The sequence below is a fragment of the Pyrus communis genome, chromosome 2 (assembly GCF_963583255.1).
Source record: "Pyrus communis chromosome 2, drPyrComm1.1, whole genome shotgun sequence".
NCBI classification, from domain to species: domain Eukaryota; kingdom Viridiplantae; phylum Streptophyta; class Magnoliopsida; order Rosales; family Rosaceae; genus Pyrus; species Pyrus communis.
In genome coordinates, this window is record NC_084804.1 from 5,421,893 (window position 1) to 5,445,259 (window position 23,367).

General features: G+C 36.4%; 2 protein-coding genes across 2 annotated transcripts; one reads left to right on the forward strand and one right to left on the reverse strand.

Annotated features, from left to right (window-relative positions):
• The first annotated feature begins 3,693 nt into the window (after window positions 1–3,693).
• On the forward strand, window positions 3,694–6,038 carry LOC137726164 (F-box protein SKIP19-like). The gene is made up of 2 exons (XM_068465045.1): window positions 3,694–4,030; window positions 5,066–6,038. Exons 1-2 carry the CDS (start codon window positions 3,705–3,707, stop codon window positions 5,712–5,714), a joined length of 975 nt encoding a protein of 324 aa, XP_068321146.1. The 5' UTR covers window positions 3,694–3,704; the 3' UTR covers window positions 5,715–6,038.
• Window positions 6,039–12,898: 6,860 nt separating this feature from the next.
• On the reverse strand, window positions 12,899–17,037 carry LOC137726335 (transcription factor MYB114-like). Its single transcript, XM_068465251.1, has 4 exons — window positions 17,026–17,037; window positions 15,385–15,505; window positions 15,151–15,280; window positions 12,899–13,571 (listed from the first exon to the last, which is right to left on the reverse strand). The coding sequence occupies exons 1-4, from the start codon at window positions 17,035–17,037 to the stop codon at window positions 13,115–13,117; spliced, it is 720 nt and encodes a 239-aa protein (XP_068321352.1). The 3' UTR covers window positions 12,899–13,114.
• Window positions 17,038–23,367: the final 6,330 nt, after the last annotated feature.

Genomic DNA, 23,367 nt, shown 5'->3' on the forward strand with positions numbered 1-23,367 from the left:
TCACTGGCTTTTGTGCCTTGGCTCCTGTTCTCTTCCAGGATTCTTTTAAAGTCCGTTTGGTTTTGATATATTCTTTAGAATTGCATGCATTTAGCCACCCCACTACTCAAAATTCTCCGAAAACGGAAGTCTCAAACAATTTGCTGTAAAGAACGATTTCTTGCATGATAATCTAGCTGAGGAGGTTCATATGGAGTTTCATCCTTGCTTCGGTGATACTACTAGGATAGGAAATGTGTGCAGATTGAAGGCCTTGTATGTGTTGGATTTATTCCACTGTAAATCAACCTTAAATGGTCTACAACATAAAATAGGAATATAATATTGGAGATTAATGTAGATATTGTGACTTGATCTCCTAAAGATATCAATCTTATATTAGGTGTTTTGTAATACAAGTAAGATTGATGGACTCGTTGATTATATGTGATTATGATACCTAATTGATAGGCTAAAAATTAAAATGGGATTTGAGATTCCTTTATGGACGGAACCTTAATACCTTAGCCAGTATAAATACTAAGGGGGCGTTTGTTTGCCCTCACTAAGTTGGACTGGACTGGACTGGACTAGCTATTAGTCCAATACTGTGTTTGTTCCATGCTGGGACTAACATTAATGAGACTAAAGGGGACTAGCATGGACAAAACCCTTCACTAAGAGGTCTTAGCGAGACCCCCCAATAACCATGGGACTAGCTAAGACTATTTTCTCTTTCTCGTCCTCGTCATGCTCAACGACCACTCTCGACAGACTCCTCGTCATCTCCGGTCACCTAGATCAATCATTAACTTTCCGACTCTCTTTCAAATCCATTTCACAACCAACTTTCATACAAAATATACCAAATTGAAGCTGGGAGTGACAAGATTACGATTTTACTTGAATCGAGGCCAAAATGTGGTCGAATGTGGCTGGAAAATGGCTTGGAAGTCTCGGCCTGTTTGGGCTTCTTCAAATCCATGACAGATTCGAGCATTCAAAGCTAAGATCTCGGTCCAGGGATAGTGATGAATTTTTTGGCAGTGCTAACTTCATCCAATTTAACGAGGAAATGGTAGGAAAAAATGAAGAAAAAGATAAGATCATAATAAAATATTAATAATTTATATATTAAATAATATAATATTATAATTTGTTATTATCCAGCTTCTTAGTCCAATACTGCACCAAACGCTTCACTAAGTTAGTCCAGTTTAGTCTAGTCTAAGCCAGTCCAGCTTAGTCCTTGAAGCTAATCTAGTCCGAGATAGTCCAGCGCAACAAACGCCCCCTAAGGTCCCTACCAACCCTAGATACACAACAAACGCTTTCCATGAAGTAGTTGTATCCGGCTAGGTGCTTTGTGGAAGACTTTGGTGTTGCTGCAACCTACATCTTCTTCGCTTGGTCTCCAATGGCTATTGCTTCATGACCAGGTCAGCCAACTCCTTATTTTGTGTTTTAATTATATAACCACATAAAATTTACATATGGTATCAGAGCCATAGGTTATACGATTAAAACCTATTAAGAAAAGTTGATTTTAGAGACTGAAAGCAAACAACTTAATCAGTAATTGATATTTGGATTATAAACATTGAAAGTCTACCAATCACACGTGCCGCTGTTGTTGTTCTTAAATTTTTGTGAGCATTAATATATTAATGAATTACATGTAAGTTATATAATTTCTATAATAAAAATTAGTAATTGATTTAGAGTTTTAATACTCACATCCTTATTAAATTCCTAATTAATTTTCAATTCAAACATTTCCAAAATATAAAAAATAAAATTATAATAAATTTTGTACCCATTAAATAAAATTTTCAATTTTTTAATCTTATATGTACCCACCGCCACCGGCCAGCTCATCCCCAACCCCACCCAACCAGGCAATTTCCCGGCCTCAACCCCACATACTTCAACTTGATGATGCCAAGATGAACAGTGTTTCTTTTAGCTGTTAGGGTTTTATGAAACTATTTAAACAAAAATTTATATTGTATTACGGTTATATTTTCCTCCTGTTGTCAATCAAAGAGAGTTTTCCTTACTTTTGTTTGTGGAATGTTTACAATAAATTATAGGGTATAAATGTGTTGACCTTAAAAATTACAACACTTACGTGACGCACAGATTTAGTAATTATTGAGCTAACTACGTACTTGTGAATGTGGGCATATGCCAGCTCGCAACCGAGTTCAACCGAACGAGTATAATACATGTGATTGAAACAATTTCCCCTGTTACGACCCACAATGGTTCAGTGTACCAAATTTTTTTGATGTCTATGTACTCTTTCAACAACGAGAAGACCAACAAGAGAATTCTGCATATTGCCATTGATGTTGCGGCTGAAACATACCGTACTTTTGCTTAAATTGACTTCTTGTCCAGAGGCATGCTCATAATACTTTAGGATCTGCTTAATCGTATTACAATTTGTCGTCCTAGCCCTTGAAAACAAGAAGCAGTCATCCGCGAACAACAAGTGATTAACAGAAGGAGCTCCTTAGCAAATAGAAACACCTTGGAGCTGGCCCTCCTCTCCCGCCTCACAATTAGAGCCGAAAGGCCTTTGACACAAAAGAGGAATAGGTTAGGGGTGCAACTTGGGTTGGGTCAATCCGAATCCATCCATGTCTAATACAATTTTAAATCCGAACAGGTGGTTTTTTTTTAGTTATAACCCGTTCAAACCCAACCTAATTTCAACACATTCATTGATTGGGTTGAGTTGGGTTGATCATTTACATGTCCATCCCCAACCCGACTAACCAAACCCAATCTAACCAAATTGTAACCCATATCAATTAATGCTCAACTACACCCACCTAGGTAAGCCAAGTCGAAAAAACAACGCCCTTTCTAATATTTTTTTTAATAAATTACCCTTTATAATTACTTAAGCTTTTAGGGAATAAGAGGTTTTGATTAGTCAACCCATATTCATAATCTATAATTCCTAAAGCTTTATAGTAGATTGATTTATTAAATTAAAGTTAACTAGCTTTTGATGCTACTTGGCTTAATTTTTTTTTTTTTTAGGAATTCTTGGAAACTAAGTTGTTACAAGATTAAACTTTAAAAAGTTAGGCAACCCGAACCAAACCCAAGTAAACCCTAACCCAATTAAACCCGAACCCAAGAATGAAACCCAACTCAAACCCGAGCTCGAATTGTAAAAGTTGGGTTAGGATTAAGTTGACCTTTCAACCCGTCCGAGTTGCACCCCTATGCCTACGAACAAATGACAAGTGTTTTTTCTTGTGTGGATCCTATTTCAATGGGAACGTGATGGGTCAATCCGCCTACACGTCTTCCCTTTACTGTTATATCGGGAGTTACTCCAGTACCCCATTTGATGCAATTGTACGCCTTACTCATGTCGAGTTTAAGAGCCAAGAATCTCTCTCTACTTCTTCTCCTAAATAAAGACTGAGTAATTTCAAACGCCAATACGGTGTTGTTAGAAATTTGGCTCTCCAGGACGAAAGCACTTTGATGTTGATAAGTTAATTTAGGCATAATGAGCTTGATGCGATTGGAGATGGACTTTGAGGCAAGTGGGGTTGGTTAAATCTAAACCTGGGCTTGAGTTGGGTTGTCCGACCCAACCCAACGTGACCCAACTACCCGAGTTAACCCTTGAGCCTAGGTATATATAGCGCGGGTTCTAAATAAAACCGGAACAGAAATCAAGCAGCTCCCCACTCTCAATGGCCTCCTCCGCTCGACCCCCTCCAGACCGGGGCCGAAACTGGACGGAACTGCCGGAGGACGTCACGGCTTCAATACTCTCTCGGCTCGGAGCCATCGAAATCCTGACGAGCGCTCAGATGGTGTGCGCGACGTGGAACAACATTTGCAAGGACCCGCTGATGTGGTGCACCATCGACCTGCGCGATCTTGATCACCAGAAACACATTCATTACGACTTGGAGAAGATGTGCCGCCACGCCGTTGACCGCAGCTCTGGAAATCTGGTCTGTATCAATGTCGAAGATTTCGGCTCCGATGAGCTTCTCACGTACATCACCAACTGGTATTCAAATGTCAATTTAGTTGTTCTATGTTTGCTTTTCGGGTTTTGTTCTTTCAACATTAGTTTAGTTGTTTCACATTTGTGAGTTGTAATTCAAGGTTGGTCAAGTCATTGTCTTTTGGTAATGTCACCAATTTTGTTTGAGCCTAATGACTCCTTCATCTCAAGAACTGCGTTGGAGGGCGAGTCCCAATGTGCTTGTGTAGTTTAACTAACCCTTATGAGAAGAAGTCTAGGAGGAAACGTGGCCGATGCCCTTTTCGTCCTTACGACCTACTTGTGTTCTTACGAACACCCTTCACCTTGTCCAGGGTTTGTGCTGCAAACTTGTTTTCTTGGGTTCGATACTGACTAGACCATTCGCTGCAATGCATGTATGAAAATTCCTGGGATGATGATTTTCCTAGACATTTAGTGATGTGTTTTGCGTATAATTTCCAAGAAAAGAGTTGGTATTTAGTATTTGGTTTAGTTTGCTTGGTTAGTATACTGTCACTTATTTAATTATGGCTTTTTAGCCAAAATGGTTCTGAGATTAAAATAACTTTTCATTTTGGTTTGTTATTAAAAATCGATAGAAATGATCCTTAAATTTGTCCACCGTCATTCATTTTGACCGTTTTGTGAAAAAATCTCCGTTAAGTTTAGCTATTTTTGTTCAATCAACCCCTCCACTTACTTTTCCATCTAACGGAGATTTTACACGGAATGACCAAAATGATTAAAGACCCAGGGACCACTCTTATCCATTTTCAATGTCAATGACTAAAGTGATGAGTTATACCAATCTTAGAGATCATTTTGGCTACAAAAGCCTTTTAAGTGATGCCTTCTTTTCGTATATTTATTGAGCATCTGTTCTCTCTGATATGATTCACAACACACACACAAGGGCAGACACAATATACATATATGTATGCTAGAAATTCCATATTTTCATGCCAATGAATTATTATGTAATTTATGTTGATTAGAATTTCTTTCCTATGTGTCTTTCTGTAGTTCCTAACATATTAATCTATCACCTTTCAATAGTTCAAGTGGAATCAAACGTCTCCGACTTGTCCGTTGCGATGGCATAACGAATGAGGGACTGGCTAAAGTGGCTTCTAAACTTCCACTCTTGGAGGACCTTGAAATTTCGTATTGTGCATTCTCACATGAACCTCTAGAAGTTGTAGGGTCTTCTTGCCCTCTTTTGAAATCATTCAAATTTAACAACCGGTGGTGCAGATGGTCAGATGAAGAGTTTGACGACGATGCACTTGCTATAGCAGGAACGATGCATGATTTACGCCACCTCCAGCTTTTTGGGAATAAGCTGACGAACGATGGCTTGCTGGCCATTCTTGACCATTGTCCTCAGCTCGAGTTGCTTGATCTTCGACAGTGCTTCAATCTTAATCTGGGAGGAAAGTTGAGAAGAAGATGTGCTGAACAAATGAAAAAATTGTGGTTTCCTGATGATTCCACCCTTGACTATGAATTTGATTCTGCAATTGATTACCATGAAGACAACCCATTTGGGTATTCGGATATAGATTTGATGTCTGATGATGATAAGGATTATGACTTCGGTAACCGAAAAGTAGAAGATGATGAGGAGTATGACTTCAACTATGGGAGTGGTTCTGATGACTGCCGTGAGGTTGAGGATAATGATGTTTATCCATGGATTGTCTGACTTTTGATGCATTGAAGACCTTGTATCTGATGAAATCGGCGCATCCAGTGCTCTCAAAGAAAAAAGCTTTTATACATCTAAGGGATTTGGAATTTCTTTGCAGAATGCCCAGTTCTGTACAGAATACGCAGTTTTTTATGCGTTACCTCCCAATGCACGACTGTTTCTGCCATTTTACTAGCAGGTCTAATTACGCTTCATTTTAATTTGTACTTGGTCTTTGATAGCCTGGTTCCCATCAGACTATGATTTTTCTCTGCACATTTCTTACTTGTTTAAAACAGGTTATGTTAGTTATGGAGACTGAAGTTATGCTTTATATACGATGGATTTGACTGTTTCTGTACTTTTATTTATTGTCGATTCGCGTTATTCGTTTGAGAATGCATGCCATGGTAGCGTATTGGGGTGTAGGTAATGAGAATGGCGATACAATTACATTTATTAAATTAAAAGAAAAATGAAAAAACAGAAGTGTCACCCGTAAATGTCTAAAATATTATGTAAAGGGAAGAAAAAAACATTAGAGCTAACATCATGGTCGAGATTGGAGAGCAAAACTCCTCTTGAGTAACTGAAGTGTCCGTTGGGATTATTAATGTTATTCACTTCCTTTGCATGCTCCAACACTTCATCCCAAAGAGATCCCTCGCCACCATTGTTGTTGTTGCCATGATGATCATCCACCACAAGCTGATGATTACTCTCAGAACTTAAGGTTGATATAGACAGTAGGTCTTCAGATTTTGATATCAGTTGGTTCGAGACACATTGTGCGTTAGCATCTTCCAAATCTTTGGTCGAAAAGATTCCATTGTCGCCATTGTTGTTACCATGTTCACCATCTACTGCATGACGATGATTATTACTCTCAAAACTCAAGGGTAGTGACTTAAACAAGATGTCTTCAGATTTCGATCCTAGTTGGGTTGCGACACATAGCACCTTACCATCCTCCAAATATTTATTCCAAGTATCTCTCTCACCGTCATTGTGGTTCGGGACACATTGTGCCTTATCATCTTCCAAATCAATATACCAGCTGAAGGATTCCCCGTTGGCATTGCTGTTACCATGGTGATCACCAACAACATGATGATGTTGATTAGTCTCAAAACTAATCAAGGGTGAAGAATTAGGCAAGATGTCTTCAAATTTTGATATTAGTTGAGTAGAATCGCGTAGCGGACTAGCATCTTCCAAATCTTTATCCCAAAAATATTCATCGCCACCATTGTCGTTACCATGATCACTCTCAGAATTGAGGGTTGAAATATTAGACAAGATGCCTTTAAATTTCAATATTTGTTGGTACGGAACCCATTCTGCCTTGTCATCTTCCAAATCAATAACCAGCTGAAAGATCCCTCGCGGCTATTGTTGCTACCATGACGATCACCGACGAGGGGTGATGAATGAGGCAAGATGTCTTTAGAGTTTGATATTAGTTCAGTCGAGACACATAGCACATTACTATCTTCTAAATCTTTATCCTGAAAGTACCCGTCGCAATTCTCAAATTTTAGGGCTGAATTTGTAATCATATCTTCAGATTGCGATACTGGTTGGTTCGAGACACATTGTGCCTCGCTATCTTCCAAGTTTGTATATCAGAAAGATCCCTCGCCGCCATCGTTGTTAACATGATGATCACTCTCAAAATTAGACCACAAGTCTTCAAATATTGGAATTGACGGCGTGATGGAGACGCATTGCTCCTTAACTTCCTCCACAGCATGCCTGATCCGTCTCTTCTTGTTATTCTGAAGAAGCGCCGAATATTTGTCTTCAACTGCATAGCATACTGTCCACTCATCCTCAATCCACTTCTTCTCATCCGCCAACTTATGATCATCTTCTTCCAGATCATCAACATCGATAATCTCTATCTTTCGCTTGTTTTGCTGCCCCTTTTTTAGGCCTCGAAACTTATGAATTTGCTCCTCAACTTCATCCCCACTAACAGAACCATCATGTGTTTTGTCTGATTGCATGTAGCGAACGAGAACAGCATCCGCCGAAGAGTGCCCGAAAGCATAAGTACTGCCCACTTGAGAAGCCTTTCGCTCTCTTTTACTTTGTTGTCTCTCTTGTTTTTCCTCCCATTGCTATTTCGCATGCCTTTCTTTTCATCTTTTGTGCACACAGTTACGTAGCTAGGGTTTCGGTTTTCGGTTTCGGGTTTACAATATATTTGCTTACTTTTTGCTTGAGAAATGTTTTTTTATAGCGTGGTGTAGACAATCAACCAGCTAAGCTCTGTGTGTGTGTGTGTGTGTGTGTGTATTTCACTCTGTAAGGTACACTTGAACTGAAACATGTCAAGGAAGAGTCCATGGCCTGAAGTAGGGCGCAGAACCAGTCACCAACAAGCTTGTAGCTCAAGGAGTTGTCATGGTCTATGAATCTTCTTTTAACTACCTACTCATGTGCGCTTTGTGTCTGCAGAGATAAAGTGTCAAGAACACGGCTTAGTATACCAAGTGTAATAATACATTTAGTTGGAAACTCGAAAAATAAAATTTTCAACTAACTATATTATGACACTAGAGGTATCCGGCCTTGTTGACATTCTGAAAATTTCTCGTGGGCATCTCTTATTCTATTTGTCATGATTTTTTTTTATTTGAAGCACCTCCTAACTTTTTAAGTCAAGATAAGTTGTTCCGATCGGTCAACATTGTTTTTTTCCTTATATCGCTCAAAGACAACTTCTTTGAACCCCTCCACTTCAATAATGTCCTGCTGGAACTAGGGAAGGAACCATCCAGGAAGCATGAGGGCATAATTATGTTTTACATAATTAAATTCAGAAACTAATTGACAAATGAGAAGTAGAGACTTCACTTTACAACTAATTTGCAATATAGGGAGTAGCTAATTTGTGATAAACTCATGCAAGGTCTATTAACACTCCAATGTGAGACTACTCTCAACACGTTCACATAAGTGTGACCTCATTTAAGTCTGACACGAGGACAATACATGCTTTGATACCATAAAAAAAGTTGACACTATCCTAAAACTAATTGGCACTTAATATGAGAATAACCCAAGCCCTTGTAAGTATTGAGAATGAGTCTCATATTGATGGGAGGAGAGATCTTGCATGGGCTTATAAGAGGTTTGGCTACTTCCCATCTTGTCAATTGGTTTTAAGGTGGAACCCAACTTTCTTCATGGTGTCAGAGCTAAGTTATCTCACGTATGAAGCCAAACGGCCACACGCGCTCCACGTCACCCCGTTATATGTCCACGTGTTAGGCTTAAAAATTCGCCACACGTGAGGGGGGCATATTAAGAATGAGTCCCACATTGATGGGAGGAGGGACTTTGCATGAGTTTATATAAGGTTGGGCTACTTCCCATATTGTTAATTGATTTTATGATGGAACCTCAACTTTCTTTAATAAAGTCATACAATGTTGTTAAAATAGCTACTTTGAATCCAATTAAGGAGCGAGGGTTAATTAACTAATTTGTGAACTTTTATTCTTTCTCACCTTTTGTTCCTAAGCTAATTAAGGTGTTGTTCTTAGCTCACTCTCACATCCTTTTACTATAGATAATATCATTTGTTCAAAAAAAAAAAAAAAAAGGTGTTGTTAGTGGGGTTTTCAAATACGTTTTAACACCAAAAGTAGAATCCCGCCATAGGTTGAAACACGCACACACAAAACACCCCGACATTCCGTCAATATATTAAATTTTTCCTTTAGGGTTTTGTAATATTGTGGGTTCTGTGTTTTTAATCAACGTATGTTTTTCACTGGCTGGTGTGCCTTGGCTCCTGTTCTCTTCCATGATTCTTTTGGAGTCCGTTTGGTTTGATATATTCTTGAAGAAATTATATTCTTTAGAATTGCACGCATTTAGCCACCCCACTAAAAATTCTCCGAAAATGGAAGTAAGTCAAACAATTTGATGTAAAGAACGATTTCTTGCATGGTAATATAGCTGAGGAGGTTTATATGGAATTTCCTCCTTGCTTCGGTGATACGACTAGAAAAGGAAATGTGTTCAGGTTGAAGGCCTTGTATGGTCTAAAAATATGGAAGGTTCACTACAGGTAGTGTTCTAAAAATCGGCATATGCGACTGCCTAGGCGCTGGGCGGCAGAGCTCCGACACGATTTAGATCAAAACGTTCAATTAGGCAGGGAAGACTTAGGCGGGCTAGGCGGCACTAGGCAGCCGTCTAGGCGGTTTGAATCTCGCTACAATTTTTGCAACTAGATCTACAACTTCCGATCTCGTATATAACAGCAGAGCTCCGGCGAATTTCTGCGTCCTTGTGAAGATGAGGGAAGAGAGAGACAAAGAGAGAGAGAGAGTATTAAACATTTCAATCTGTGATGGCGCAAGTTGAATTTGAGATCCAACTTTGAGGTTCTAAAAGTAAAGGCCGAAGAAGAAGAACGAAGATGAGGCATGAGGGAAGTGAGTGCCAAGAGAGAGAGAGATAGAGAGAGAGACTAAAAGATTAGGTTCTGAAAGGGTAAGGGTAAAGAAGAAGAAACGAAATTCAAAAGCTGGTGATTGGTTCTTGGGTGATGTGAAAGAGTCAAATGGTATGGGTTCTTGGGTGATGTGAAAGAGTGGTTTTAATTATGAAACCACCCACTAATCAGTTGGTTTTAAATATGAAACCACCCACTTGCGTGGGTTTTTTTTATAGTTTTAAAAGTTTGGGATGTATATTATATGTATATAAATGTTATATAAATTATAAATTATAAATCATTTAGTTAATTTTTTTTTTTTTTTTTACTAGGCAAGCATATTAGATATGTACATAAAACATTCACATATGTATGTTCTTCTATAAGAAATAACATATTATTCAATAATTATTTATGTCTGATATAATAAATTTAATTAATTCATATAATATATAAGAAATTTACCTAAATCCGCCTAAGTGCCCACCTAGACCCCCCCTAGCCGCCTAACCGCTAGGTGCTAACCCACCGCCCGACTAGCGCCACACATTTTTTAGAACCTTACAACTAAGAAATTTTTTGGCTATTGGCAGGCTAATTCTGATCATACCCTATTCTTCATAAGCAGAGATGGATGCTTGGTTGTAAGCCATCTGACACTCCTATTATTCAGAATCATCATCTTGGTATATATCATGATCAAGTGCCGACTAACAAGGAGAGAGATGAAAATTTAGTGAAAAAAAACTGATTTATTTGTCACTCACTTGCCCAGATATTGCATATGCAGTGAGTGTTGTTAATCAATTTAGGCATTCACCTAATAAGACCACATAGGGGGCTCTAATGCGTATTTTGGGGTATCTAAAGTTTGCGAGTCCAGGAAAAGGGTTGGTGTTCAAGAAGCACGATACTTGGGTGTTGAGGGTTTTACTAATGCTGACTGGGCCAGAAAAAATTACAGCTCAATACTCTAATTCAAATTATTTCACTTTTGTAGGGCGCAATCTGGTTATACATGATGTAGTAAAAACAAAATGTAATTGCGCGATCTTCTGCAGAGGCTGAGTATCGAGGCATTGCTCATGGCGTGTGTGAACTCCTCTGGCTAAGCTGGTTATTTACTGAATTAGGCTTTAAACCTAAGGGTGCCATGAGACCCTTTTGCAATAATCAGGTTGCTCGAGCTATTGTAAACAATCCAATTCAATATGATTGAACAAAACATATGGAGGTGGACATACACTTCATTAAAGAGAATCCAGAATGGAAACAGATCAAGGTTCTGTTCATTAATTCTTCAAAATAGCTAGCATATGTATTGACACATGATGTGTCAAAACGTGTTGTTGATGACTCACTTTTCAAGTTGGGTATTGGAGATATTTATGCATCAACTTAAAGGAGAGTGTTGATGTGAGTCAATTTGTCTCATATCAGATGTAGAGTAGGTAGAGTTGTTTGTGTGAGTATATAGAGGTTTCCTTATGTTATCTGTTCAGATATACAAGAAATATGTATAAAAGAAAATTGCCCCAAGTTCTCTATTTTTATTCCAAATTCACCCCAGGTTCTCTGTGCTTATTCCAAGTTCCTTCTTCATGCTATTCAACGTACTGCCCCAGAATATCATCTTCCTGTTTAGTCCAGGCACCTTTTCCCATTCCCAGCAAATTATTATATATCCTCCTTCCTCCATATGATGGGTTAACAGCCAACAGGATCCTTTCCGGATGTTTTTGGTAAAGATCCTAAAAATTCATAAATTATGTTCGTTCATCGTACATCGTGCGGTCAGTTTTTATCAGGTACAGTTTGTATTTAATTTAAATAAAAAATTAAAAATAATTTCTGACCAAACAATATATAATGAATTGATATGATTCACGAATCTCCAAAATCCTTATAAAGATGATCTAGAGAAGATCGGGATTCGGTAATAGAGGTGTACCAGAGGTAGGTGATCCCACGGCACATACTTTAACTATAGATCACAAGGCAGCAACGTGCATGACTGCACTCCACGAAAAGGAATAGAAAAAGGACAGCTGAAAATAGTGAGACAGTTTGGATTTGAAGTTGCGTCACTTTCCAAGATTGTGTTAGAAAAAAGGGATTCTCCTAGTCATCAATGCCAGGTGTCGATCAGCAATGGAGGGCTCGTCATTTCTTTCATTCACGTAGGGTTCCGAAAGAGAATTGAGTGAAAATGGTCAACTCGTTCCAAATCTTGCAAATCTCCCATTAAAATTTTTTTCAGACAATTAAGTACTCGATCTAATTAGTTGTCTTGTTTTAATTGATTCTCAATCGCTTAATTAGTTGTTTTCTTTGAATTGATTTTTAGTAGTGAAATGTCTTCTTTTTTTTAAAAAAAAATATATATATTGTGTTTGAAGTATTTGTCTCCAAAATGTTATGATATTTTCACTTTTTATAGCCATTTATACATCATTTTTTTAAATTATAATCATCGAATTAAATAAACTAAACGAATACAAATACAAAGTGTGAGAGATTTAAAAAGTTATCTATTTATCACTTCAGTACTAAAAACTATATGTGAAAAGCTTAAAATGATATTAAAAAACTAAGCACTCGTAACACTTTTGGCATTGTTTTAGGTCATCCAAGCAGTTGTTCACTCGCTTAAGCATCAATACTTATTCTTCATGCCACTTTTGGTGAGCCAAAACACAAATCTATGTCTTTCAAAGCTACGTCCCACCAAAATACTTTGGCCCTTCATTTGAAGTATATATATTTTGGCATTCTGTTACACCAACTACTTTTTTATACAAGCACAATTAGTGTTGCATACATTATAAGTACAAAGCAGAAATTTTGTAAGACAACCCCGCATGATAAGTTGAAACACACATATAGGAACTTACTAATTAAGTATGTACATTGTCTGCAAAGTACAACTAATTCGACGATTGCTTGAGACTTTGGACCTCTAAATCTTAGTTCTCTCTTCTTCTAGATTCCAAAGGTTCTCTCTAAAGGAAAAGTTGCCACTCATGTGTAACCCTTCATCAGCAGAATTCATGCCTACCATTGTCGACTGTGCAATATCTTCAACCCAAAAGTTTGTGAAGAGGTCTTCCCCTAACCCTAAACTAGAAAATGGTGTTCCATCAACATTGTCTGTATCATGCAACATGGCCTTCCATGAATCAATAGCGTTTTCTGTAGGTGGTGATGATGTCTGTAATAACCTGCTACAGTTCTCTTCAGATTGAAAAATTGCAACTCTAGCTCTCCGTGGTTGAGGTCTTATGACGGATGTGGCTTTTGTTCTTTCTTTGGATTTATCCTTCATATATTCCAACTCCTTTCGTTGCTTGCTATTCCAATAATTTTTTACCTTGCCTGCTGTTCTTCCTGGGAGTCTTCCAGCAATTATTGACCACCTTACATGCACAAACAAAATGAATAAATAATATGTTAAAACTACAAGGTCTTTGTAACTCAAGAAAAGTAAAATTGTAAGGATCACGGTTTCAGAATTATTCTCACTCGAATAAAACCCATTGCCTAGATTCCATATTAGCAAATTCATTAATTATGTTTGACTTCATAGATTTAAATTTTTTTGGATGCCTAAAATACCCCTATTTGAATTTATTTTATTTTTTGATAAACCATATTTGAATGTTTGATATGCATAATTAATGCCATGCGGATTGTAAGGGAGAATTAATGATTTTACACAAAAAAATAAAAATAAAAAAAATAAAACATTAACGTTATAAATTCATTGCCTATATGGTAGCATAAAACATGTCTACTATATGTTATTATACTTGCTTAATTAAGTCAATAAAACTATACTTTACATATTAATGTAGGTAAATTATTTCACACACACATATGCATGAAATATGTAAAATTCATGCAAAATCATTTACCTACATAATAAAAACAATATTATTTTATTTAATACTAATTTACCTATTACTTGTACATATGATAATAAAATGTGCCAAATATATATATATATATATATGATATTGAATCATTGATACATACAAAATAAAATACCTACATAATAAAAGAATACTATTTGATTCAAAATTAATTTACTTACAAAATAAAACAATGTTATTTGATTTGAAGTTAATTTACCTATTATTTGTACATATATCTTATAATAATAATATGTGCCAAATATATGTAATAATATATAAAAAATAAATTACCTACAAAATATATATTATTTGCTAATCATAAATTTAGGGTTGTGATATTCACACACCTTTAACTACTTCTCCCACACCTCTCCATATTTTTAATACTTAATTTGTATCCTACTATTTAATCTTCCATATATACCCCTCCCTATTTAATCTTTCATTAATTACCATCAAAAAGTAGGAAGGGTATATATGGAAGATTAAATAGTATCATACCAATTAAGTATTAAAAAATAGGAAGGGGTGTGGGAAAAGTAGGTTAGGGTGTGTGAAAATCACAACCCTAAATTTACATATAGGTAAATTCATTATATATAATATTTTTTACTTGGCAGTTTTTTTCAAATTTGGATTTTATTTGGATGTTCAAAATTAGATGAATTTTTATTAAGAAAATTAGAGTTGCAAGGATTTATATCTAAAGAATCCTATATTTTTTTTATTAATTTTTTGCGAGAGGCTTTCTCAAGTGTGAAATCCTGGCTCCACAGACTTGGTGCACAAACAAAAAAGGCCCAAAATGCTGGCCAGCGTCTTAAGTTTTGCATATAGGTTTTCGTATTCTAGATGTATGCTGTGTGTTAGTCCGTCAACAAATCTTATTTACTGGCTGATGTGCCTTGGCAGGCTTCTGTTCTTTTCCCAGCTTCTTATGAAGTACTTTTGTTTTGATACAATCTACAAGGTACGTAATATCTTTATGATAACTAGCTCATACATGCATGCATTTGGCTTTTGCTTGGAATATAAAATGACTTGCTGGTTTCTTTTTTGTTTACCAAATAAAGGGACTTGCCTGTTTCCCAAAAGTTTCTGAAGTCTATGGATTAGATCTATTTCATCCTCTGTGAAATCTCCGCTCTTGAGATTCGGCTTCAAATAGTTCAACCACCTCTGTCTGCAGCTTTTCCTGCATCTGTTTAGACCTGCACATTTACACAAAGACTTTATTTATAACGAGTTTCTAGATAACCAAACTGAAGGACAACTAATTTTCTAGTTAAGTATGCCAATATACTTGTCTCTTTACCTGTTTCGCGAGGAACCTGGTGCCACTTTCCATCTCCATGCTTTTCAATGTACAGCCTCAGAATATCATCTTCCTGTTGAGTCCAGGCACCCTTCCTCATTATTCCTAGCAAATTACTATCCTCCATATGTAAATATATACCAGATTAGAGATCATAAGGCCACCGACGTGCATTACTGCTCTCCACATAAATGAATGAAAAGGACCACAGTACGACTGAAACAATTTGATAGAGGTTTTTTTTTTTTTTTTTTTTTTTTTTACCAGAAACGATAGGCTGTATTTCACTGATTCTTACAAAACAAATTAAATATATAAAACGAATAGGTGTCAATTGGGTAATACTCCAGTGACCAAAATTGGTCTAGAGTGAATTAGTAATTTAGTAAAGACAAGTAATTTAGTAAAGAGAAATTAAGCAATTGACGCAATAAACCTATGCCGGCAACACACGGTTACCGTTAAAAGATGTGAACACATAACTTATTGATAATGATAAATACTACATTCAGCCACCGCAATAGCGCGACCATAATACTTGCTAGGCAAGACAACAAAACAACTACACCACTTCGAGAAGAGAACCCTTGGTTGGCTCGTCATTGTGGTGGACAAGGACACCCTAGATAGCCAGGGCCATTGTAATTTGTAGCTTTCACAACTCTAGTGAGCCTTAGGGTCATATTTTTATAACATATTTTCTTTGAATTTTGTATATTCGAATGGGTTGAACATTATATTTTTTTTTTTTTTTAATTTTTAGACATTCGATAGCGAAACTGCGTGAAAAAAAGGAGAGAAAATAGTTTAACTAGTCAACACAAGTCTACATAGTTTTACTTGTCCCCTGAACATGTATTGTCACACTCTCATCGAAGATGTTGCCTCTCTCGGTTCTTCTTTGAGAAGTATTTTACAGTCAACCAACGGCTATTGTTAGCTTCATATTTCTTGAACTTCTCTATGTGGTTCGTGGTAAATGAGCTGCTTTCTTATAGTGTCAAAACATGCAGAAATAATTCCAGGCTTGTTCTCCTCCGCATCGAGAACTCCATTGTTGTCTCCAGCTTTAACCTGTGGCTTTGGAGGAGAGCGAGATATGGGTTAAGTGGCGGAGTTGTTGAACCTGGAAGCAGATGTAGATGGCGACGCCGGAGATGACAAAGACGGCAAGCTCCCCATTCCCACAATTTTGTTGTTGCTGCTGCTAACAGAGATTTGACGCAGCTACAATTAAAGAGAGGGGATAGATGAAGTAGCGAATAAGGTAAATAGAAAAAAGAGTGATGATGGACATTTTTCTCCCTGCATCTAACAAAGATTTGATGGAAATTCCACTTTCGATTAAATCTGCTAACGGTCTTCTTCACGAGAGTTTGAATTTTAATTTTATTACCTTAGATGCTCTTTTTTGAATACTTCATCACCACGAGGACCATTAATCCAATCGTTTGCAGTCAACTTTTCGGCTTGTCCATCGAAGGTAAATGTTTCTATCTGATTCGATTTACGGTCGCATTGCAAATGGTTTCCCATGGGTGGACACCCCCCCGGGGGGCGCGTTGGCCATATTAAAAATATTGGGGTCCCCATCGGCTTAAAATATATTAAAAACCACAACTGCTAGGGTTTAGCATGTACCGCTCCTTCCATACAGCATCGCCCAATTTACTTCTTTTCTTTTCCATTTTCTCTAACTTTATTTTTAGGGTGAACCGTTGATTTAGTTCTTAAAGTATTAGTTGAATGAAAATTAGGTCCTTAAATTATTTTTTTAAGAAAAATCAGTCCTCAATCTAATAAAATTTGTCAATTACATCCTTAATATTAGATTCGAATTTATTTAATTCAATTTTTCATCAATTTAAGTCACATGACTTGCATATAATACACTTTAGAGAGTAGATTGGTAGTTTTTCATAATTTAATGACTTATTTCCTTAGAATAAATAGTGTATGAAATTAACTTTGAAGTGTAAATTAGACTTTAGATTCACAACATATATACAACATTAAGAGCTTATACGCAAGAAAATGGTGGCAATATCCTTTAAAATGTGACATGTGACTTAATTTGATGAAAAATTAGATAAAATAGCTTTGAATATAATATTAAGGATGTAAATAGCAATTTTTAATGAATTCACAGACTTATTTTACTGAAAAAATAATTAAGAAACCTAATTTTCACTGAGAGGATAATTCAGGAACTAAATCAACCGTTCACCCTTATTTTTATTCTGATTTCAAGGACTATATCCTCCGAGTTCTCAATTTTTTCCACCTTTCTCAAATTAAGATTCTTGGCCACTTTTGTTCGACTCTTATTTTACTACTAGAGAAATGTTAAGTGAATTCTCTCAAAGTGTGACTCTTCATGAATTTTCTACTCTCCCATATTTTTTTGCATAATATTTTACAATATTGATACAAAAATTAACGTTAAACTGTAAAAAAAAGTCATCTCATCGTTTCTCTTACTATACTCGACTTTTTTAAGCCGATGGGACCACGATACATGACTTTTTTAAGCCGATGTCTCTGGCTACAATTTGGTTTTAATCACCAACTATAGTGAGACAAAATAATAATGAAACAGTGAGCATTGGCTGTCTATTTTTGTGTCATCGTCAGCTAGACGTAGAAGCTAAATTAAATGCTAATCAATCAGTTAAATATGTTTCTTACAAATCAGTCACATTATCTTGGATATATTCGACAAAACTTTGATTTATCGCGATCATTCTTGTCCATATATACACGATTGTTTTTCTGTTCAAATCACTACCGGAATTTTTAGTAGCGGCAAAAAAGAAGACGATAAAAATGGAAAATTGCAAAGAACATAATGTGGGTCAAATTGAAAGGTACACCATACATCATATAAGATCTTCGACATTTCTACCGTTATCAATAGCAACAGATTTTGTAATACAATGGGGTTATAATGACATGTGATGGACACATGGACGAATTCAGCATATGCATATGCATATATGAGGCAGTTGTCAACACTCAACTCTTTATGCGATGGAAAATTACTCTAACCAAAAAGATAAACTTTTCTCTCACATTCAATATTATTCCTACCATCTCACCCTTCTTAGTCATGTTACTTTTTATTTAGCTAATGGTTTACAATTTTAGCATATTAAACACCAGTCATTCAAAATCATATAGTTGAACAATAAGTTGATAACATTCTATCGAATTTCAATTTATTTCATCATTCAAAGTTGCCTCCACTAAAAAGTGTTTCTATCTCTGTCCATGGATGGACATAACTAAACCACTTATAATAATAACTCGAGAATTTCAATTGAGAAATATCTTTCATTTATTTCATCTTGTTTTGTTCGCTCAATCAATTTCTTTACTAGTCTGAAATCAGCCTACATTGAAAAGTAGCCATTTGTATACAAAGTCGATAGTTTTTTAATAGGGAAATGCTAGGAATACCATGTTTTACACCATGATTAAACCCTAGTTTGGCATTGAGGTGCTTAAAAAAAAGCAGGATGAAAAAAAGTTAGAGTAAAATTTGTGTTTGGTAACTTCGCTTATTTTGAAAGTAATTGTCATTTTAAGCTGAAAAGTGGCAACATCCTGCTTCTCAAAACCAGCTTTTTTTTTAAGAGGCGGGTGAACTATAGAATTTTAATGAAACTTTCACAATCTCAAAAATACCCTCCTCCGTTTCTCCTTCTTGCTAGGTTTGAAGATTGAATCATCCTGCATACCAGTTCCAAATTCTCAAACTTCAAAAGATAAATATATTAATCAAAAACATAAAAGCAGCAATTTTTGTTCCCGAAAAACCAAATTAGTAATTGTTACATCCAAGGAAAGGACCTGAAATCAACCGACTCATGGAGATCAAATGGGGCAAATTGACGAAATCGTCAGCACCCTGTTTCAACCTGACACGGCGATCCACGATCGTCGGAGCTGGCCATAGTGACCCAACTTCCATGACCGTCTCCAACGCTTCGTCGTCTCCAAGCATGCGCCTCCCCAACTCCAACTGGGTTTGTGAGATTAGATCCAAGCATGCGCCTCCGCAACTCCAACTGGGACTTCGTTAGAATGCGAATTGGGTTTGTGAGATTCAGATTCGTGGTGCAGCAACAAGCAATTTAGGCTTTATTTGATTTGAGCTTCGTTCAAGTTCGATGGCAGAGATTGTAGGTATGGCTTCGAACTAGAGGTTGCAGATTTGATGATCTGGGTTTGACTGTGTCTAATTCGATGTTGCAGCAGCAGAGTGTGGGCTTTGTAGTTGGTTCGTGCCTTCGGATTTGGACGCAGATTGATGGACAAAAAAAAATCATTATTTTTTGGTGAAGTCGGTGAGGTTTTTAGGGAGAGTGGAAAGATGCAGGTTCATGGGGAACTCTCTGGGAGTTGGACTTTTTCAATGATTTTGGTGGAAAGGGTTTTAATGGGGGAAAATATCTGAATTAATAATAATAAAATACTAATAAAATGATTAAAAAATAACAAAATCTTGTTACGTAGCAAATATCCAGTGGGAAAAATGCTAATAATCGTGGGGAAAAAGAATATATTAAGATCAAGCAAGTATATTTAGTAATTCATCTTTATTTGTTAAGAAAATTAAATTAATGACATATCTAGTGTTATACCCTTTTTGATCATTTTACACAGTCACATTTGTTTTACATAAAAGTTTACCAAACACTATAATACTGCTTTTTCTTCCAAAATTACTTTTACAAAAAAGTTTACCAAACATTATGTTGCTTAATTTCACAGCTGCTTATTCTCACAACAACAAAAGCAGTTTTTTTTTTCAAAGCACAGTAATACTAAATCAGCATTTAGATAAAGATTATCATCTGGATTATATTCATTTGTGGTCCGTCTGCTACGCTCCTTCGTACCCTTTGCACTCTGTGAGGTTGCTTCAAAACTTATGCTTGTATAAAGGAAAAAAATATACATGCTTACGTCGTCTTGTCTACCAACTAGCAATTAATGTATTTACACTGGACAATTAAATTTTATAATCAGAGTCTAATCAGAGTCGTTAGTTTTCTTAAGATGTTATTGCTACTTCAAAAAAAGTTGTGGTGCAATTATTATTAGCGCTAGCAGAGCCAAGTATAAGGCTATGATGGGCTATAGCAGAGAGAGGGGGAGAGAGAGAGACAGAGTTCTTTAACATTAAAAATACTAATTAGTTGGGCTACTATATAATTTTTTTAGGGTAAAGTACAAAAAACTACCTCAACTATTGGTGGTACGACACTTTCATACCTCATATTTTAAAATTGACAATGTCATACGTCATCTTTAAAATTTGGTCCAATGTTATACCTTCCATTACTTGGCAATTTACTTTTCAGTTAAATGCTGACGTAACTTGATTCGAGACCCACTTTCTATTAAAAAGTCATTAAAATATTATTAAAAACAAAAAAAAATATTTAATATTTTTAAATATTAAAATAATAATAATAAGTATTTAAAAAAAAAAAAACCCTCGTTCGTCCCACCCCCTTCCCCCCTCCTCTACCTTCTCCCCATCTTCATCTTCTTCCCCCCACCTACAACCCCCTAAAAAAAAAAAAAGTTTCCAATTTGTCTTCCGCCCGCGCCCACCCTCAATTTGTCTTCCCCCTCCCTACCCCCTCTTCTCCCTACTGCAACCCAAAATAAAAATAAAAATAAAGGATGGGTGCGCGGAGAAAATGGAGGATGGGTGCAGAAGATGATGTGGAGAATGGATGAGAGTGGTGGATTTGGGGTTGGCAGGGGGTGGGGGAGGGGACAAACTGGGTTGGGTTTTTTTTTTTTTTTTTTCCTTCTTCTTCTTCTTCTTCTTCTTTCTAGGTTGCAGAGGGTTGGGGGGGGGGGGGGGGGTGGTGGGCGAATTGGGTTAGGTTGGATTTTTTTTTTTTTTCCTTCCTCTTCTTCTTCTGCCCCCACGCGCGCATGCGCAGGGGGTGGTGGTGTTAATGGGTTTTCAAATTTTTTTCTTTTTTTGGTTGAAGATTAAGAAGGGAAGAAGATGAAGATGGGGAGAGAGAGGGGGTTGGGAAGGGACCAATAGAGGGTTGTATTGGATTTTTTTTTTTTTTTTTTTTACTTTTCCTTATTATTTAAAAAAATATTATTTTTTTTATTTTATTTTTAGTAATATTTTATTAAATTTTTAATAGAAAATGGGTTTCGAATCAAGCCACGTCAGCATTTAACTGAAAAGTAAATGGCCAAGTAACGGAAGGTATAACATTGGACCAAATTCTAAAAATGAGGTATGACATTGTCAATTCTAAAAGATGAGGAATGAAAGTGTTGTGACACTAATAGTTGAGGTAGTTTTTTGTACTTTACCCAATTTTTTATTGTCCTAACCCAGCCAAAAGTCTGAATCATGTCTTGTCAGCTCCAATAGTGGCTCAAAATCACAATTTGGGCTAACTGGATTATTGCTCTTATCAACTCCAATAGTGGCTCCAAATGCAATTAGGGATGAGTCATGTCTTATGTTGCTTTCTCATGTTGGCATATATGGAAAGTCAGATGTTGCTTTCTTTTCCAACAACAACCAATTAACCTGAGACAGGTGCATGCGGCCATTTCCACCAATTCCAGCGCATTTGCGAAGGCTTCTCATGTTCCCGCTATGAATTTGGAGTCAAGTAGCCACGACACCCCTGCGACAGCGCGATGGTTTCCACCGTGCCCCTAGTTTGTCAAAAAATAATGTCGATGGCAGTTGGTTGGCTGCTACAAATACGTGGTTTTCTGGGGTTGTTGCACTGGACGTAAATGGTAGTTTCGTTGCAGCTCATAGATACCATATTTATGTTCTTTGCATTGTGGCGGTTGAGGCATTAGCCATTCTTTATAGGTGTGAGTTGGGTATTTCCTTGGGTCTAAACTCAGTTGTCATTTAATCTGATTCGTCGGAGTCAATTTCATGCCTTAAGGATACGCTAACAACTAGCAGTTGGGAGGCTTTTCCCACTCTAGTACAGAGCTAAAAACTAGGAGAATCATTTCAAGACCATCGCTGGTCTTAGATCTCAAGATCAGCTAATATGGCGGCTGACCACCTGGCGTCACAAAGATGTTTAGAAATGTGTGACTTTATTTGGATCGATTGACCCCATCTTCTCTTGTTTATATACTAAACAATGATGAGTTACCTTGCCCTCCTTAATTTATGTATTAGTAGTGTAAGGGGTGACGTGTTAACTTTGGTAGCAGCATCGGGCTCTCTTTCATCCCCTTACACTGCTTAATTTTCATCCTTGTTATTTTGCTTGCCTCGCAATAGGCTTTTGTTTGTACTTTTGGCATCTTTGCCCTGATAATGAAAATTTCTGGTTCTCAAAAAAAAAAAAAAAAAAAAAAAAAAAAAACTAACTGATAACTTTGACTAACGCTAAAAATTATTTAAATTTGCTTTTAGAGAATATAAAACAATAAAGTATTTAAAATGCTAAAAAAAACTAATAACTTTAACTAATGCTAAAAATTTATAGTATTGAATTAAAAAAAATAAAAAGAATTCAATGTCATTACTATCATACACGGCTCTTAGTAAATTGTAGTATTTCACCATTTAATGCATTCACTCATAACTCGTGAAAGATGCTCGTCAATTCCATACAGAATTACAGGCTAGACTAGACATTTTTTAAGTCTAAAAATCAGTAGGCTACACCTCTTGCCAAATAAACACTCTGACATAGACATCTCTTCTTTGACTCTTAGTCTGAAGCTGATTGATTTTTAGCAGATTGAATGATTGTTTACATTGAAAAAGAGCTTGCCAAAAATGTTGAATAAGACAAAATATCAGAAGATTTCAATTCGATTAAGAATCGAATGACACATCATAAATATGTATTTCTTCATTTTACTTGTTAAGTTGTTATGACCCGCCAAAGTCCATAGCCCAAACATAAAGCCTGGATAAGAAACCCAAACAATAACCGGAAAATCGAC